This window comes from Pezoporus occidentalis, unplaced genomic scaffold (genome assembly GCF_034315485.1).
Source record: "Pezoporus occidentalis ecotype Australia unplaced genomic scaffold, CSIRO_AGI_Poc_V1 ctg40, whole genome shotgun sequence".
Lineage (NCBI taxonomy): Eukaryota > Metazoa > Chordata > Aves > Psittaciformes > Psittacidae > Pezoporus > Pezoporus occidentalis.
The window spans coordinates 5,082,359-5,098,236 of record NW_026915725.1 but is presented as its reverse complement, the minus strand read 5'-3'; the positions used below and the strand labels follow the sequence as shown (position 1 = coordinate 5,098,236).

Here is a 15,878-nt window from a genome sequence, read left to right as displayed (position 1 = left end):
TTCCTCCACCATGCCTTTTCCTTGCTTCCATTGTAGCCTCTCCAAAGCAGCTCTAGAACATACCTTTATGCCCCTCGTAGGCAGCTGGGAACATTTCCTGCCTGAAGGACAGCTGTAGTGCCATGTCTCTCATCCCTCAGAGCTTTCCTCAAGCAACAGACATCACTAATATTAGCCCAGAGACAGCCCACGCACATCTCGCTACCTTAGGGAATGAAGATATCCTGGTGAGTATGTGTGAAAGATGGCCATGCCAGCCAATACTTACTAAATTGCGATTTGGAGGAAAAAGCTTAAAAAGCTTTTACTTACTGATACAGCATCATGTGTCGGCTAACCTTTGAAAGCTCAGGACTTAAAACAGGCAAATATAACCTGTTGGCAGAATGAAAGCAGTCACCGCAGTTCCTAGTGCAATCACAGGTTGCGGAGGAAGGACAGGCAGGAAGTAGGAAGGACAGGCCGGAAGGAGGAAGGATGAAACAGTGCACCCACCCTACATTCTCCTAAAATATGAGCACTGCAAGTATTGCCTACACTGCCACCTCTCAAAGCAAAACAGAAGGACAGAGAAAGAAGACCAAAGAAAGTCTGTAAGAGTACTGTGGAAAAATCAGCATTAAAAGGCAGGCAAGAACAGCATTCTCCCCAAAGAGCTCTAAAACCATAAAGCTCTCTAAAACACAAAAGGCACATCAGCATCTGAACCATAAGCAACCATTTAATGCTATTGATTACTTATACATAGAGCTAAACATAGGAATGCAATTCCTACAAAAAAAAAAAATTACAGAAGATGCTTCCTGGCAAAGGTCTGCACCGACCACCCTGCAGGTGCAGGGACTGGAATGTCAAATTGGGCAGTCAGGCACAGAGCGAGTTCTAACAACTTTTGCACTGTTTCTTTTTTCCTTTGAAGCCAATGCTTCCCCTGGTTTATTACAGCAGAACAAAGACAAAGGCTGCTACCCCACTTCTGTGGCCTTTCAGTTTTGCACAGAGCTTTGCCAGCTTCAGCACAGAATCCAAAATTCAGATAATCTTTTCTTTGCTGGTGTCCATAATGAACTTTACTACTTTAAAGCCAGCAATCCCCATTATATGCCTTTTAATAAATCAGCTAGACCAACTTGAGAAACTATATGAGGAAAGGCTCAAATTCAGCTCATACATCCACCAATACGATGGCCATTTATCAACTCTTTTCTGCCACCTGTTCTATGATCAGGATCTGACTTCTATGAAGGATCACTTGTTAAGACTAAGACTAGACATGTCCAAGGCTACCAAAATAAAGCTCTTTAAGACAGCAGTAAAGAGGTAATCCTGATTGTGCCCCACAAAGCAAAACATCCATTTAAAGCACACAAATCAGAATGACAACTCACACAGAAAATACTAAATGCTGCTTTTAGTCTGTTTCTGTGCTCAGAATGTAATCCAGTATTTAAAATAAAAACCATGATAAATCATATTTATAACTCCTGCAAGAAGCTAGCTTATCAGGAGACACCACTTGTATGCAACATATTTGCACCACAGAAGTATAGCCTCTGAAATGCACTAAGTGTGAGACAGCAGCACACATGCAAGTACTTGCTCTGGATCACTTACAAATTGAACTAAAAAGTGAAAGAGTAAGAAATGTTTTATTAATAGAGAACTGAGGCAGACCTTGCTCTAATCCATGTGTACACAAATGATGAACCTTTCCTGACATGATTTTATCATTTCTGTACACAAGAAGCGAGGATGCGTTTTCAAGGGCAATTAAGCTTTGGGGCTGCAGACTCAGGTCTTCTGAACATCAAACTCCTGCTGAATTTGCACATCATAAAATGTTCTGTGCATATTTAAAGGTAAGCCTGTGGACTAAACCATCAAGCCATGTGCACTGCTGGCCTTTAACAACACAAGCTTACAAGCATTATTCTCAATACTCCCTCTCCATATTTGTCACACTGTCTTCTTCAACCAGTCTATTCTCAATACGGTTTCGTCTCACATGTCTATGCAGAATAGAATAAAGTCCCAACATGAAAAATTTCAAGGCCAAGATTCCTAGACCAAAGACATTTCAATCTGGACTCTACTACCCAAATGCGACTGAAGCTTAGACACCTTGTCTGAAACTATCCCAGTTAATCTCGATGTGTGACAAAGAGCCCCACTACATCTTTGGTCTGCAAAGCAGGCTGACATCTCCCAAAGGAATAAAAAAGGCAACGTTCCACTGTTAGTTTGAAAAGAGCAAAGGTTTAGGCATCTGTGCTCTTCCAGTAGCACTTTAGTCATATCTAGATAAAAAGATCTTCAATATTGAAAGGTGCAAAGCTACTACCAGTCTGGAGACAGATTTGCAAGCATTTAAGAAAGGGAGCCTGGTTATAAAGCAGCATTTGGTCACTCATACAAGGAGGGGAATTTGCTCACTTACATGAAACTGGCCTTGTGCGAAACAAGTCTGGAAATGCCATTTTTTTCATCACACTGGCACTCACCTAATCCTGTGAGGAGTACTGTGCAGCGGGAACAGCTGGCTGTGGTTTTCCTTATCCTATACACAAAGTCAGCTTTTCATGACAACTCAACTATCAGTACTTCTGATAAAGACATTTGTCTTCAGCAACTAATTAACATCCCCAAGTATCATCTAGAAGGCTGAAGGGGTCCTGGTGGAGCCATTTTGCTTCAGACGTGCAGCTCAGGTAAGCCTAACTGGCAGGACTTGCTGAGCATCACTCCACAGGTGATGGAGTGAACTGTAATCCAGTATTCACCCCAAGTGCCAGTCCCCTAGGATTCAAAGGGCACCATGGTTCCTATGGGGGAATTACTGTAACCTGTCTATGATGACACTTGGAGGAGCACCTAGATGTTAAACACCAGCTCTTTCAGGACTGCAGCCCTCAGATCAGATGCCTTGTTAACATTACAGTAATGAGTCCACAGGCAGCAAGTTATTTTGATTTCAAGAATGCACCAGATACCCACACAGAAGTTTGAGGGTCAGGATACTAACATTTACCAGAGAAATTGATTTGCATAGTAATAAGAAGTTCTCATTATGGTCTCAGTCTCACCATTGCTTCAAAACAGACTGGGTCAATGGAAGAATATTAAAGCTGTTCCCTTTTGGCCTTAGTATCAAGCCTTTTATATACTTACGTAAGTTTACTTTACATAAAATACTTAGACGACAAAACTACCTTTTTTTAAAAAGAAAAAGGGGGAAACAAACCAATCCCCAAACAGGAAGATCTTGTTGAACCAAGATAAGCCATTGTCTCTCCCATTGGATGAAGTTAATGCAGGATGAGCATTAACAGTATTGTACAAAATGACTTACAAGTATTGTATCCCTCCATCTTCTGTGCTTTGGTTATTTTAGGAGCAGGCAATTACATAAACACTAACTTTCTGATAAGTAATTCTAGGCATGTTAATTTCTACCACACACCATGTACTTTATGTAAAATATGAATAGCTTGCAGATGGAATGGTAACAAGAGCATATTAACACTTAGAGAGTAAACAGCATTTCATCCAATATTCCTTTACTGACTGTAAGACTACAGAGGACCAGATGTCTCAAGTTATCTGGGCAAAATAATTCCTTAACTCATAGCTTTCCTATATCGATCACTTAAAGATACATAAATGAGAGATCAGAGACTGGTCCCTGCTCCAAAAACAATTCCCTCACTGTTGATGGCTGTTTAAAGTCCTACCCATAATTGCCCTAGCCATCAGGGTAAGGGAAAAAATGCATCATGCCCTAGTTGCTGAACCCAATTGTTCATCCTACAGGACGTCTGTTAATGCTAACATTACCTGTCTGTGTTGGGTTCTTTGTAAACAAACAGATCTATTTATTTCACAATATGAAATTATACTTAAAGAAAAAAAAAAAACAGAACCCAAACCATTAGACCATTTCCACAGGGCAAGGCATTTTTAAAACTTTTCATGTATGGATGACAGCTATAGTACAGATGTGCTCATAATTGGTGCATTCATCTTATTGCATGCCAGAAGAGGGAGAAAAGCCTTTAAAGTTTAAAACTGTTTTGCATGGTCTTTACATTAGTATGACAAACTAAAGCATGGAACACCCAGATCAAGGAATACTCATAGTCTCAAATCTTTTCTCTACAGAACATCTTTTAGAAGAGCTTTCTCATATTACATTTATGAAAGCCTCAAAAATTCTGATGCTCTGAAGGCCTGTAGCACAGTTTTAGTTTGTCCTTTAAGACATTAGGAGAAAATGCGGAAGTGCCTGGATTCGAGGAATATTCCAAAAATAGAACTCAACTTCTAATGGCATTAATGAACTCCTGAGCAAGCAGCATTTCAGGGACTAGTGGGCTTTTCTTTGTATATCTGAGCACCACATTATAAACAAGCTGACAACTCCACTCTGCCTTTATTAAACACAAAAGTGGGAACAGATGTAGAGGCTGCAAAGCTTGTAAGTCTAAGTTAACTTAAGACGGTTTCAGATACCAAGTGTTCATCTCCATCCATTCCACCCTGATTTGGAAAAAGACGTTGGTACTTGACAGAGGCAAGTTTAGTCTGTTTTTTTCTCTCCCACACCTGCTCCAGAAGGTAGAAGTCAAGACAAAAGAAACTACGAGTGGCTGCCCTGCATTGTATCAAGTCATTCACTAGACTGGAAAGAAGCCAGAAAAAAATCCTATCCAAGTCAGGGCATATATTCCCCATTCTCTTTTCTCCTCTCTGCCCCCATGTAACACCAGTTTTCTCTGATCACTTATGGTTGTTTTCTGAGTTTGTTTGCTTTTAAGCACACATGACAAGAACAGGTCTGCACATAAAAGAAGAGGATTGGCACACTGAGCAAGATGCTACACATTGTGCTGCTGCTAAATCCTTGCGTCATGTAAATTAAATTAATAAAGCTTACATAGGAGTCCACTAGCCACTCTGCAGCAAGTACTCACATATGCAGTGGACAAGGCTTGGTCCTTTTCTTGAAGGATAATGAAGACTACAGGGAGCAGTCTACTTTAAAGAGTTACTGACTATTGTGGGAGGGACATTCACAACCATTAAATAATTACATAAGATAAAATCCCTGTCAGGGGCTATTGAACACAGTAATTTAGGAGTATCCTCCAACCTACTAAGTCCTTAAACCTCAAATGGCCAAAACCAGTGAAAATGCCACCAAAATGTTCCCTCCAGTCATAAAGTTATCCTTATCTCCAAACATCTACTAGTGGCCTTCATTAATAACAAGATGCTGTAAAAGAACAGCCATTGGGTATGAATCATGATGGCTGTTTTTAACAAAGACCTTTATTTCATTGAATAAAACCACAAAGTTTCTGAAAAAGCAAGCTTTAACGCCACACTGAATTGGAAAGATACCCAACACACCAGCTCACTCATTTAGCTTCCCTGCCAGTTCTGAGAGCCAGAGAGCCAAACCACCCCATCTATACCAGAAAAGATCAACCATTAGGAGCCAGATGACACGGTTAGAAAGCCATCAAGTTTAACATCTTCTCAAACCATTCCGTAAAATTCACAGGTAATATCAAGTCATTACTTTTTTTAATGTGCATTTGGAGGAAGTAATTCCTTCTCCAGATGGGAAGTGGCAAATACTTTGACAATTAAAAAAAAATACAAAACAACAAAACAAAACCAACCAACCAAAACCAACCAAAAAAAAATAACCAAAACCAAACACCAGAACCCCAACTTATAAAGCTTTCTCTGCCAGAGCGCATAGTAACTGAAAAAGCAACATCACAATTGAACAAAAAGCAGTCATCACTGCCCCCTCCCCTAATTTCCATCTCAAATTGGAGAAGACCACACATCCCCATGCTATATCAAGTCACACAATGTGCACCAAGAGTATCTGCATACAGACTTCTCTGCTGCAGCCTAACTGGGGTATCGCAAGTCTACACCTCATGCAGGGAGCCCCCTGCAAAACAAGCTTCAGATGCTCCATTAGTCATCTGGCATCAGGGACAGGGCCTTGAGCAACCTGATCTAGTGGGAGGTGTCCCTGCCCATAGCAGGGGGTTGGAACTGGGTGATCTTAAGGTCCTTCCGAACTCAAACTATTCTATGACTGCCCGTGGACCACAATGTTGCACACTGTGGTCCCTGACCCTGTCTGCACAACTCACCCAAAACAGTCTTTGCACAAGAACAGCTTTTCTTACTTCAGTGCTACTAGCGTGCTTTACTGCTACCTTTCTTCCCCCACCTGAAAGATTAAAGCTGGGTAATTAATTATGTGCTTTAGTCTACTTAAAAGTAACACTGCTCTGGTGCTGCACCATACTCTGAATGCATTAGTTTATCTGAAAGGGGTAAGCATAGTTCTGAAAGCAGGTCTGTAAGACTACTCTGTCTCAAACAACTGTTTATCCAATCAAAATAGAGTGAAGCTTTCTGTTTAACAGGAGTTATATACATATATACAAGCTTTCCAATGTAATCTTTCTGAAAGCCCACATGCAATTCTGAAGCATACAGAACCTAGGTTCTGCACAACTGTACTTAAGTCTTCATCTTTTCCTGATGTGACTGATGCTTAGTAAACAGCTAAACCAGGATATGGGTACAGTTTCAAGTTGGTTAGTTTGGATTCTGTTTTCTCCTCATTGTATCACAGAGGAAAATTTCCGCCTGTTGCACACTAGCCAGTCACAGCTTTAATTCACTCTGTATCAGCTGTACCATAACATTATACACACTCCTAGCCAAAGCAAAAATAAGAAGTTACCTGCCCTGCACTTCATGTAAGTGTTCTCCAGAACCATGACAGCACGGAACTACTGGTATGTTGTAACTGCTGTAGTTGATTTATAGTAAATGAAACACACTGTCACAATTCTGGAAGCACATGCAATCATGTAATACCCAGAGATGCTACTACAGTATCTGTAATACAGTACTACCTTATTCTCCCCCAGAGACCAGCCACGTGTAGCTCCAGGCTGGTATGACCTATCCCTTTGAAAAAGTGGAGATGCTCCTTGGTAGTTTTTGCTTCAGTAGCAGGGAGGGGCAAGGACGGGCAGGAAGCAAAGTCTCCCACCACTCAAGTGCCAGAATGAGAGCACTGAGAAACGAGGCATTCTGCAGGCTCCAGGTGATGGAGAGACGGGTAGGGGTCCTAGCTTCCCACGCCGGTCTCTCCGGTGCAGCGGCTTAGCGTTTGATCGTGACCACGCTCACGACTCGTTGCGGTGCTGTGGGGCGCTGGTAGCATGGCGCTTCCCCCTGCGAACGAACCCCTCCCTGAGCCCCCGATGCCCAGTGCTCCCATACACCGCGGAACACCCAGAGGAGGCTTGGGCAGCCCCACCGCCGCCGCGGGGCCAGGGCAGCCGCCGGCAGCGGGGAGGTCCTACCACCACCCTCACCCCCCTACCCCCCCCGCGCCCCGGATCGTCCCGGGACAAATAAGGAAGTTTCCGCGCTCTCCCCGCCCGCCGCCTCCGGTACCTACAGAGGCCGGGAACATCCAGCATGTTGGAGATGCCGCGGTCGCACATGTCCACCTCGGGCTGGTTCTTCTCCCTGCTCTCCTCCACGATCTTCTTCAGCGACTTAGACATGGTCTGGGCAGGGCAAAAGCGGACACCGTGAGGCAAGAGGCGGCCGGGGCGCCCGCCGGGACACCGCGGGACGGCTCCTGTCCCGAGGGGGCCCAGAGCAGTGAGCCCACCCGCTCATGCGCTCTGAGCCGCCCCAGGGATCCCGTCCCGTCCCGACTCCACCCGCCCTGTCCTGTTCCGTCCCGTGCCGTGCCGCCGCGCCCGCCCCAGCCCAGCCCAGCGGACCCCTGACCGGGATACCGGCCACACTCCCGGCCCTGGGCGGAGGCACGGGCCCGCCGCTGCGGCCATGGGAACTCACTGCGCGGTGCTGCCCCGGTTGGCAGCCGGACGCGGCGGGACGACAGTCGGTGGCCCCGAGGGCGGTTCCCGGCAGCTGCACACGCCCGCCCCGCCTCACCAAGCCTCATCCCACCGCCAGCCCCGCGCAGGCGTGCTGCGGCCCGGCCCGGCCTGGCCCTGCCCCGGGAAGCGGAGGCTCTCCCCACACCTCCTCAGGGCCGCGGCCCGCCCAAGAGGCTCCACCCACGGCTAAGAAGGCGTCGGGCCAATCAGGGCGCCTTCCTCGGCGCAGGCCAGCTGACAATTGGCTGGAGGGGCTGGAGGAAGGTTCGCAGGCCAATAAGCACGCCCCGTAGGTGGCTCGGCTCGGCTGGGCTCGGCTCGGCTGGGCTGTGTGGATCCTGCTTTCCGGGGCCGCAGTCCTCGTCGCGTTCGGGAGTTCCGCGCTGCTGCTGTGCGGACTCAGTGCCATTGCCAGGTTTGAGGGAGTCTTGCCCAGGAGGGCAGCGCGGGCCTGCGTGAGGAGCTGCTGTGTACGGCACCTTAGGAGAGGGAGCTGTGCTCTCTTCATGCTGCCGCTCTGGTGGCGGCAGTTCTGCACCATGCTCACTAGGGGCGCGTGTGCGTCTGGGGGTTGGGTAACGGGTTAGCGCCATGCGTGAAGGAATCTGTCCTTTCCCGTTACTAGCCTGCAATGCTTACACACCTGGCTTTTCAAAATGCAGCTTTAACACCCAATTCCATTTCTATAGCACGTAAAAAGCGCTGTGCAAGTGTTAACCCAAGAAGGTGGGTTGTGGTCAAAGCACCATTTTGCACAGAGGAGAAATGCGCATTCGGGGAGCTCCCACAAAGCACCTGCAGCAGCAGCGGCCTCCCGTGCCAAGGTCTGGAAACCAGCAGGTCTGTGCGTGCGGTGGCTGGGCAGCTCCATGCCCCAGCGGGTCAGCAACAGGAGAATGGAGAAGCTGCCAAGCCATAGAGCTGGAAAGCTCAGAATGACCAAGTAAGGTTTGAGGGCACTGAAGTTTGGCAAAGGCTGCCCTAAGGCAAAAGACATTATCCCCCCAAAATCTGAGTTCATCAAATCAATGTTTTCCATTTCTTCAGGTATGGATTTTCTAGTCAGCTTAGTTGCAAAACTGTTCACAAGGCTGGGCCCAGGTTCAGTACTTTTAACTGACCTTGTCACCATGATGCTGGAGTTACAGCCTTACTGCCCATGATGTATTAGGGCATATGAGTTCTTTGACAGAAGTTAAGAAATTCCTATTTACTGTCATTTGACAGCTATGGAAGCTCAGAGAAATTAATTGCAATCTATAAAATTGCCTAATGCCGTACTACACATTGAGAACCTCAGTCTTGACTTTTGTATATGCGCTCCCTAAACATTGCATGGTGTTACAAGCTTAAAGAGAATAATAACCATAGAAACCACAATGATGAATGTAAAGGTACCTAAACCAGGAAATGAGAAATACTGCTGGAGGTGCAGCTTTAGCTTTTCCTTTTTAAGGAATGTAGGGATTTAATTCTGAGTTGCAGAATTGAAGCCCATTTATCGATAAGTGGTGTTTACTACCTTGAGTCCTTTCCTCAAGTTACAAGCTGCCAGAACACACCTGGAAGAACTTCCTTTTATCTAGATTGCTCAGCAGAACACATGGTCACTCCGATATACAAGACAGTGACATACAGTTCCTCTTTGTCTGCAGGAACATTAATTCAAACCCTTTTCCTGTCTAAGAAAATGCCCTAATTGCCAGTAGGCAGTTGTCTTAGAGACCTAGGCGCTAGCATGTGTACTGTTCTTGTTTCACAAAGAATGAATGATTGCGGGCTTCATTTAGTAGCAAAGGCTTAGGCTCTATTTTATAGATCTATTGTCTATAAAATATGATCCTAACTTGCTTATTCCAACAAACAGATAAAGCACACGTAACTGTGACAAGATATTCATGAAACAGTGTCTTCTTGGCTAATGAGAAGCTCACCTGGCTTCCGACTGCCCCATTTATGCAGTAATAAAAAACAATACCCTATTACATTGTACGTGTCCACAGTCTAACCCTACCATAGAAGTATTTAACTACTCCCCACTTAATAAACGTGTTGCCATTACAGCCTTTAGTCAGGATTTGTTTGTTTGGGTTTTTGTTTGGTTTTGTTTGTTTGTTATCATGTACCTAATTTCATTATACGTAAATAGTTCATGTATCACTCGCACATTCTGTGTGATCTAATTTGGTTCCTGCTTTATCAAACCCTTCATCTGAGTCAACGCACTAATCAGTACCTTAGTCAGATCCACACTGGATTTGGCAAAGAGGAGTTGCTATCAAGCCTTCCTGTTAAAGCTTCTCAGCTCCTCATGAAGCACTAAATATCAATTATATGAGAAGGAGGATGGATAAGAAGTACACATGCCATGCTGTCTGAGGTTCACGTTATTCCTCTGTCTTGAAAGCTTAACTTTCAGGTTGCTCCATCAGCAGTCATACTCTTGAAGAGTAATTTCCTGCAGAGTGCCTGTGCCATGGCAGTAGCCCCATCTCCCCTCTCTTACCGTGTTCCAGCTCTTCCCAGTACATCCAGTTGTCTCACAACCCCTTTGACTCTGGATAATCCTTAGCACCTTCTATACCTCCAGCTAGAGGCTGGTCAGCCTGTGCTTGGGGACTGCCCAGTGAAGCTCTCCCCTCATGTACAGTGTTTCAGCTCATACATAGTACAGGCTTTTCCAATTTAGACCTCGCTGTACTTCCAGCTACTGATTTTTTGCTTATGAAACAACTATAAAACATCTCTGATATCTGTCAGATTTGTTCTTAAGTTTGTCACTTTGTTTAAATGTCTGTAGAGCAAATGCCTGAATTCTTTGCCAGAGGGTGGCATGTGCCTTCTGTCCTTGGGACAGCAGGCTGACATGGGTGGCTCTGAGGTGGATGCGTGGCCAGGATGGTGTGGCAGAGCTGTAGCTGCTTTGGGGTGGTAAGAGGAGAGAGAAGTTGCTCTCTGCATGGGTTCCCCTCAACCTGCTCCACCCAGGCAGCGAGAACTGGATGTGCCTTCTGTCACTGTGCTGGGGAACAGCAAGGGGATGAGCAGCTCTGATGCTGCCCTTGCTCTGGCTGTCCTAGGTGGCTCTTCTAACCAAGGAAATGAGGCTTTGCATTATTATTCTATTTATACCTCCTTTTTTCCTCTCCAAGAAAAGCTGTCATAACAGTTAATATTAATGGGGGGTTAGCGTACCATCACAACAATACAACAGCAATGTGCATCTGCAGAACCAGTGGTGTACAGCATTACAGTTGTTATGTGTGATAACTGTCACATAGTATTTGTTTTACTGACCTTGCCTTGTAAAAGCAAACTTCGAGAATTTAGCCTTTATTTTTATTATCAGCTAATAAATAAACATTTATTTGTTAGTAATCCTGCACTGTTGCTGCTGCTGTTATTATCCGTAGTCAATGCTGTGAGTTTTTGTTAGATTTCATTTTAATCAGGACTGCAGAAGAATTCTGTGGTTTTAGTTTGGTAGCTGACAAAAAATAGTTACACTAAATATGTTAATTCTGATGCCTAGGACACTTACCTTGAGTTACTGTGGGAAACTAAGACGGCTCCTTCTTTGCTTTATGAGTTGAGTGAAAACTGTTTTTCAGTCAAAACTGCTTTGTAAATTCAACTAAAATTAGCTAACATTTTAATTTGACCAGCACTATGATTTCTAGTATTTTAGCTGTGTATCTTCTCTCTCCTTTACTTCAAGTAACTATAACCCCAATGGTCTTGTTGTGGTATTACTTCTCATTTATTGTTTATAAAGAATAGCCCTGCCCCTGGGAAGGGCAATTGAAAAAAATACTGTTTCAGACCTTTTAGAGCTTGTTCTTCAGTCCTAGCCTTATTACTCATATATAACTGTCTCAAAAATATACCTCCCTATAAGAATAAATATGTATAGTAACATGTAGAAGACTATTTACATGTAAGTAAAAAACATGCAGGCTCTAGGAAGTGAAAACATGCACATTCGTTATCTGTGCTTTGTCATTGGCAGGGGAAGGGTTTTTTGTATATATGCCAGTATTATAGTACAGACATGCAGTATTCACAACTACTGAGACATTATTTATAAAATAGCAGTGTGCACAGACATAAAAGCAAAGATATTCACAGCAATATTGTGAGATGAAGCCATAAATATTATTAAACACAGGCTTTGTCTTTTGAATTGTACACTGCAAAAAACATGTAGAAGTTTCATGGAATAATTATTCTTAAGTTATCTGTTGTTCCTGTTTGCTTCTGCTGTGCATTCATTTTAAAGCAAGTGTTTTAAATGACTTCTTACCTTCCAAGGCCGAAACATGGCTTAGCATCAGCTCTGTCCTCTGAGGACCTCCACTTTAATACTTCTGCAGTGGTATTTCTGTTGTGGTTCCTTATACAAAATGTTAGAGGACTGCAGTGGGTTACTTTGTTTCTGTTTTTTTAAAGAATGGGTTTGATAATTTACTCTAATTTTAGACTTTGACTATTTTTGGCAAGAGTCGGTTGGGCTAGATCAATTGAACCTTGTACCAGCAGCTTCATTCAACAGTCTGCATGTGCACAAATTCTCTGCTGTTTGTTCTAAAGAACTTTATGCATTTTACCTATTTGTAAATAAAGTTATTGACACAGGTTTGGAGTATTTGTAGCATCTAAAGATGCACCAAGCATTAGTTATTGTTAGATTTAAAAAAAAAAAAGAATAATCTTACACATTTCTCTTCCATTCATAGTGTTCTTTTGTCTTCTGCAGAAGCAAGTATTTAACATATCAAAAAGCGTACAGAAACATTTCAAGTGAAACGTGCTTTTTCTGTTGGTGAAACAAATCTTTCTGAAGTACAAATTGAATTGGGTTAACTGTGGCTCCCGTCTAGAGATCAAGGCCAAAGGTCGTGTTACCAGATGGCCTCACACACATCACGGGTCACCGGATCGCCCTATGCACTATTCTCTAAGTCAACAGCAGGCCAGCTGCAGTGTGGGGAGCATGGGCATAGGGTTGTCCTGGGTAGACTCACCTTTGTGTCCATCAGCTGTGACCATGTGGCTGATACCAGTCTCACAAAGCCATTAATGAACTTCATTCATTAAAACACTCTATAGGTTTCCTTTTTGTGTCAGTTTATGCTCTGTCATACTCCTGATCAGGCCAAGGTTTAACCTGAGAACCTGTTGTCTGTCAGGGCAAACTCCACTTTTAACAGGGGAGATGAACATACTGCGGAGCACCACCTGCAGTGGCAGGGAGCTGTTTGGGGATACATGCCCTTCTCTTTCACCTGTGCTTTCCAGCTGAATTATGCTCCAGGCTGGTGAAATGCAGAAAACGACAGCGTTCTTGCCAATGTGATTCTGGCCTAAAGTCAGGTGCTTCCATGACCAGCACCTAGCAGGAAAAGACAGCAGCCACATCTTGAGAGGATTTTCTGCCCTGCACCAAATCCGCAGTTATTGAGAGGAAAATCAAAACCAAAACAGACATTCACAAAGCCCTGTGATGCAGCCATTCACAAGGAAGAAACAAAGTCCTACTGATGTCTGCAGGAAAACAGCTGAAGCCATGCTTGATTGCACTTGCAGTGCCTCACATCTTCATCTACTATCTTCAGAGCTTAGTTTGTAGCTTTATCTCCAGGCAGTTCAGATGTTTGTTTTCATTACTGCTTGCTGTCCTCTTTATGGGGCTTTTAATAAACTTTATGGACAAAGACTGCATTATGCCTTGATTGCAAATGTGAACTCGGTTTGGAGTGGTCTCTCATCAAAAGTTTTCTGGGCTACTAATCTGAAAATGTTTAATTTAACTATATGTTCTACTGGAAGTTCTTCAGCAAAGTTATGAGTGTAAGTGCTTGTAGGACAGGGGCCATCTTTTAGCAGTTTCTAATTCTATTCTAATTTTAATAAAACTCTTGCTAACATTTCCATAAGACACCTGGGACAAAGCCACATAACTCTGTAGAACTAATCAAAAGACAACTTCATATTTTACGTCCTTACCAACTTCATGTTGAATATTTTGTGTTTAAATTTTATCCTGGCTAATTCACTTTTCATAGCATGAAATGTAAAACTTTGAAATTATGTGGAAAAACATAAAGAAAAATGTGTTTCAAAAAGTAGCAAAGCCTCATTTTCCCAGTTGGGTAGATCAGAGTTTAATTTCAGTACAATGGGAGATGACTTTTTTTTGACAGAACTCTAAATTCGTAACAGCTACACTAAGAGTAATTTTGAAAAGGCCTTACTTCAGTTGCAGTTATCATAACTGGATTTCAAACTTACTTTATCATCTAAAGTCTCTTCAGTATATCAAGGAATGGCAATACATTTCTCATAAACAGTGTTCTAGCTTGTCCAGCTTAACTGGAATCCTGATGGTAAAGTCACATATTCAGCATGAAATTTTACGCTGACTTGATGAGATGTAGCAGTAAATGGAGCAATGTTTGTATCCTAAAAGTAAAGACAAGAAAAATGAAAAGCTTTATTGAACATCAAGATCCTTTGGAAAAGCTAGTCAGAGAGTTAAAACTGAGGCACAGATTGGATCATAGCTTGGAAGTAACCTCAAGTCTCTCAAGTCTGTGCTAGATACTGCTGTTCCATTTCTCTCTGAGGGTACCACAAATATTTAAATCACAAATACAACTAAATACAGAGCAAAATAGCTTGATGCGTGCCACTAGATGTCACTGTAAGGGCTGCAATAGATGGCTTCTACATGCCTTAGGCCTTCACTTACATTCGTCTATGGGGAATTCATGCCAGTATTGGTGAAACAGTCTTGAATTTGAAAGAGTAAAGATTCATTTTAACCACTTACAGGGTCACAGACAGTAGGCAATACATACCATCCCACAGTATGGTCCAGCTGAGGGATAGCTGGTGTCTGGCCCGTTGTAAAGGATCAGATAGTTGCTACTGCAATCCCCTGGGTCATCGATGCTGATGAAATTGAAGTTCACTGTGACAATTCGTCCCTTGGGCGCAGTAATGGACCACTCACAATCAGTGTTGTTGTGGTAAGTTGCCGGATAGCTGGGACTAGCAAATGAGCCAGTTCTGCCGTATAATGTTCCTCCACATCCTGGAAACAGACACTGATAATTAGCCTGTAAGGCTTAGTTTCACAAGGTACTACATCTTGTAGTACATTAGCACAGTATTAGTAGTAGCACTGAAAAAGAGAGACCCTGGAAGCTGGAACAACCAATGTGGATAACAGCATTATTCCAGTAAGAGACTAAACTGAGGCTCTGGCTTCAGGAGCCTGAGAAGAATATGCAATGAGCATTAGACCATCACTGGATATTAAAAATTAGAACTCCCAAAACTGTTTGAAACAGGAACCGAAGTCTAAAGGCTGTGCCTTGGTCAGTTCATTTGCCAGATACTTCACTAGAGACAAACTGTCTGGCTGTTCTTCGGAATGAAAAAGTAATGAATCCTCATCTGGTTTGCTTGGTTTGCTTTGAACCTGCCACCTCCTGGCTTTATCTGATGGCCTCTGGCTCTTCTGTGGGAAATGTCAGTGAATAGCTGATCACTATTTATTATCCAGTATCACTCAATTTTATAGATCTCAGTAGTTTCTTAACCAGATTTAAAGTCTTAGCATACCTCATGCAGAAGCCATTTTGAATGCTGAGCCCTTAGTTATAATAGTCCTATACTATTCACTGCCATTTTGTAAGCCATTTATGAATGTGTCTATGATATAGTCACTACACAGCATTATAGTTAGGTTGTTTTCTTGGGGCATATTTCAGGCTTAGTAGTGCCTAGATCCTAGGACACATTACGGAACTATTAATGGAGTAGGCTGAGTCACCACCACCATTGCTCTGTGGATCCCAAGACAGATGTTTCTGGTATTAGCTGAGCTCTCAGTGAAAGAAGTAGGTCTTC

The 15,878-nt window shown here is 43.4% G+C and overlaps 2 protein-coding genes across 5 annotated transcripts in view; both read right to left on the bottom strand.

Moving 5' to 3' along the window:
- RSU1 (Ras suppressor protein 1) overlaps positions 1–12,895 on the bottom strand; it is a 107,726-nt gene extending 94,831 nt beyond the window's left edge. Inside the window, exons 1-2 of one of the 3 annotated variants that reach the window (XM_062633717.1) lie at positions 12,265–12,893; positions 7,508–7,619 (exon numbers count right to left, since the gene is read on the bottom strand). In XM_062633717.1, the coding sequence (XP_062489701.1) occupies positions 7,508–7,619; positions 12,265–12,282 (130 nt within the window). In that variant the 5' untranslated portion in view covers positions 12,283–12,893. Of the gene's footprint in view, positions 1–7,507; positions 7,620–7,917; positions 8,058–12,264 lie in introns of those variants that run through there. The other 2 variants (XM_062633718.1, XM_062633720.1) reach the window with 2 other exon arrangements.
- A 1,202-nt stretch (positions 12,896–14,097) lies between these two features.
- The window catches only part of CUBN (cubilin), a 142,265-nt gene continuing 140,484 nt past the window's right edge, over positions 14,098–15,878 (bottom strand). For both annotated transcript variants that reach the window (XM_062633698.1, XM_062633699.1), the window contains exons 66-67: positions 14,822–15,057; positions 14,098–14,423 (exon numbers count right to left, since the gene is read on the bottom strand). In XM_062633698.1, coding sequence (XP_062489682.1) covers positions 14,316–14,423; positions 14,822–15,057 — 344 coding nt within the window. In that variant the 3' untranslated portion in view covers positions 14,098–14,315. The remainder of the gene's footprint in view (positions 14,424–14,821; positions 15,058–15,878) is intronic.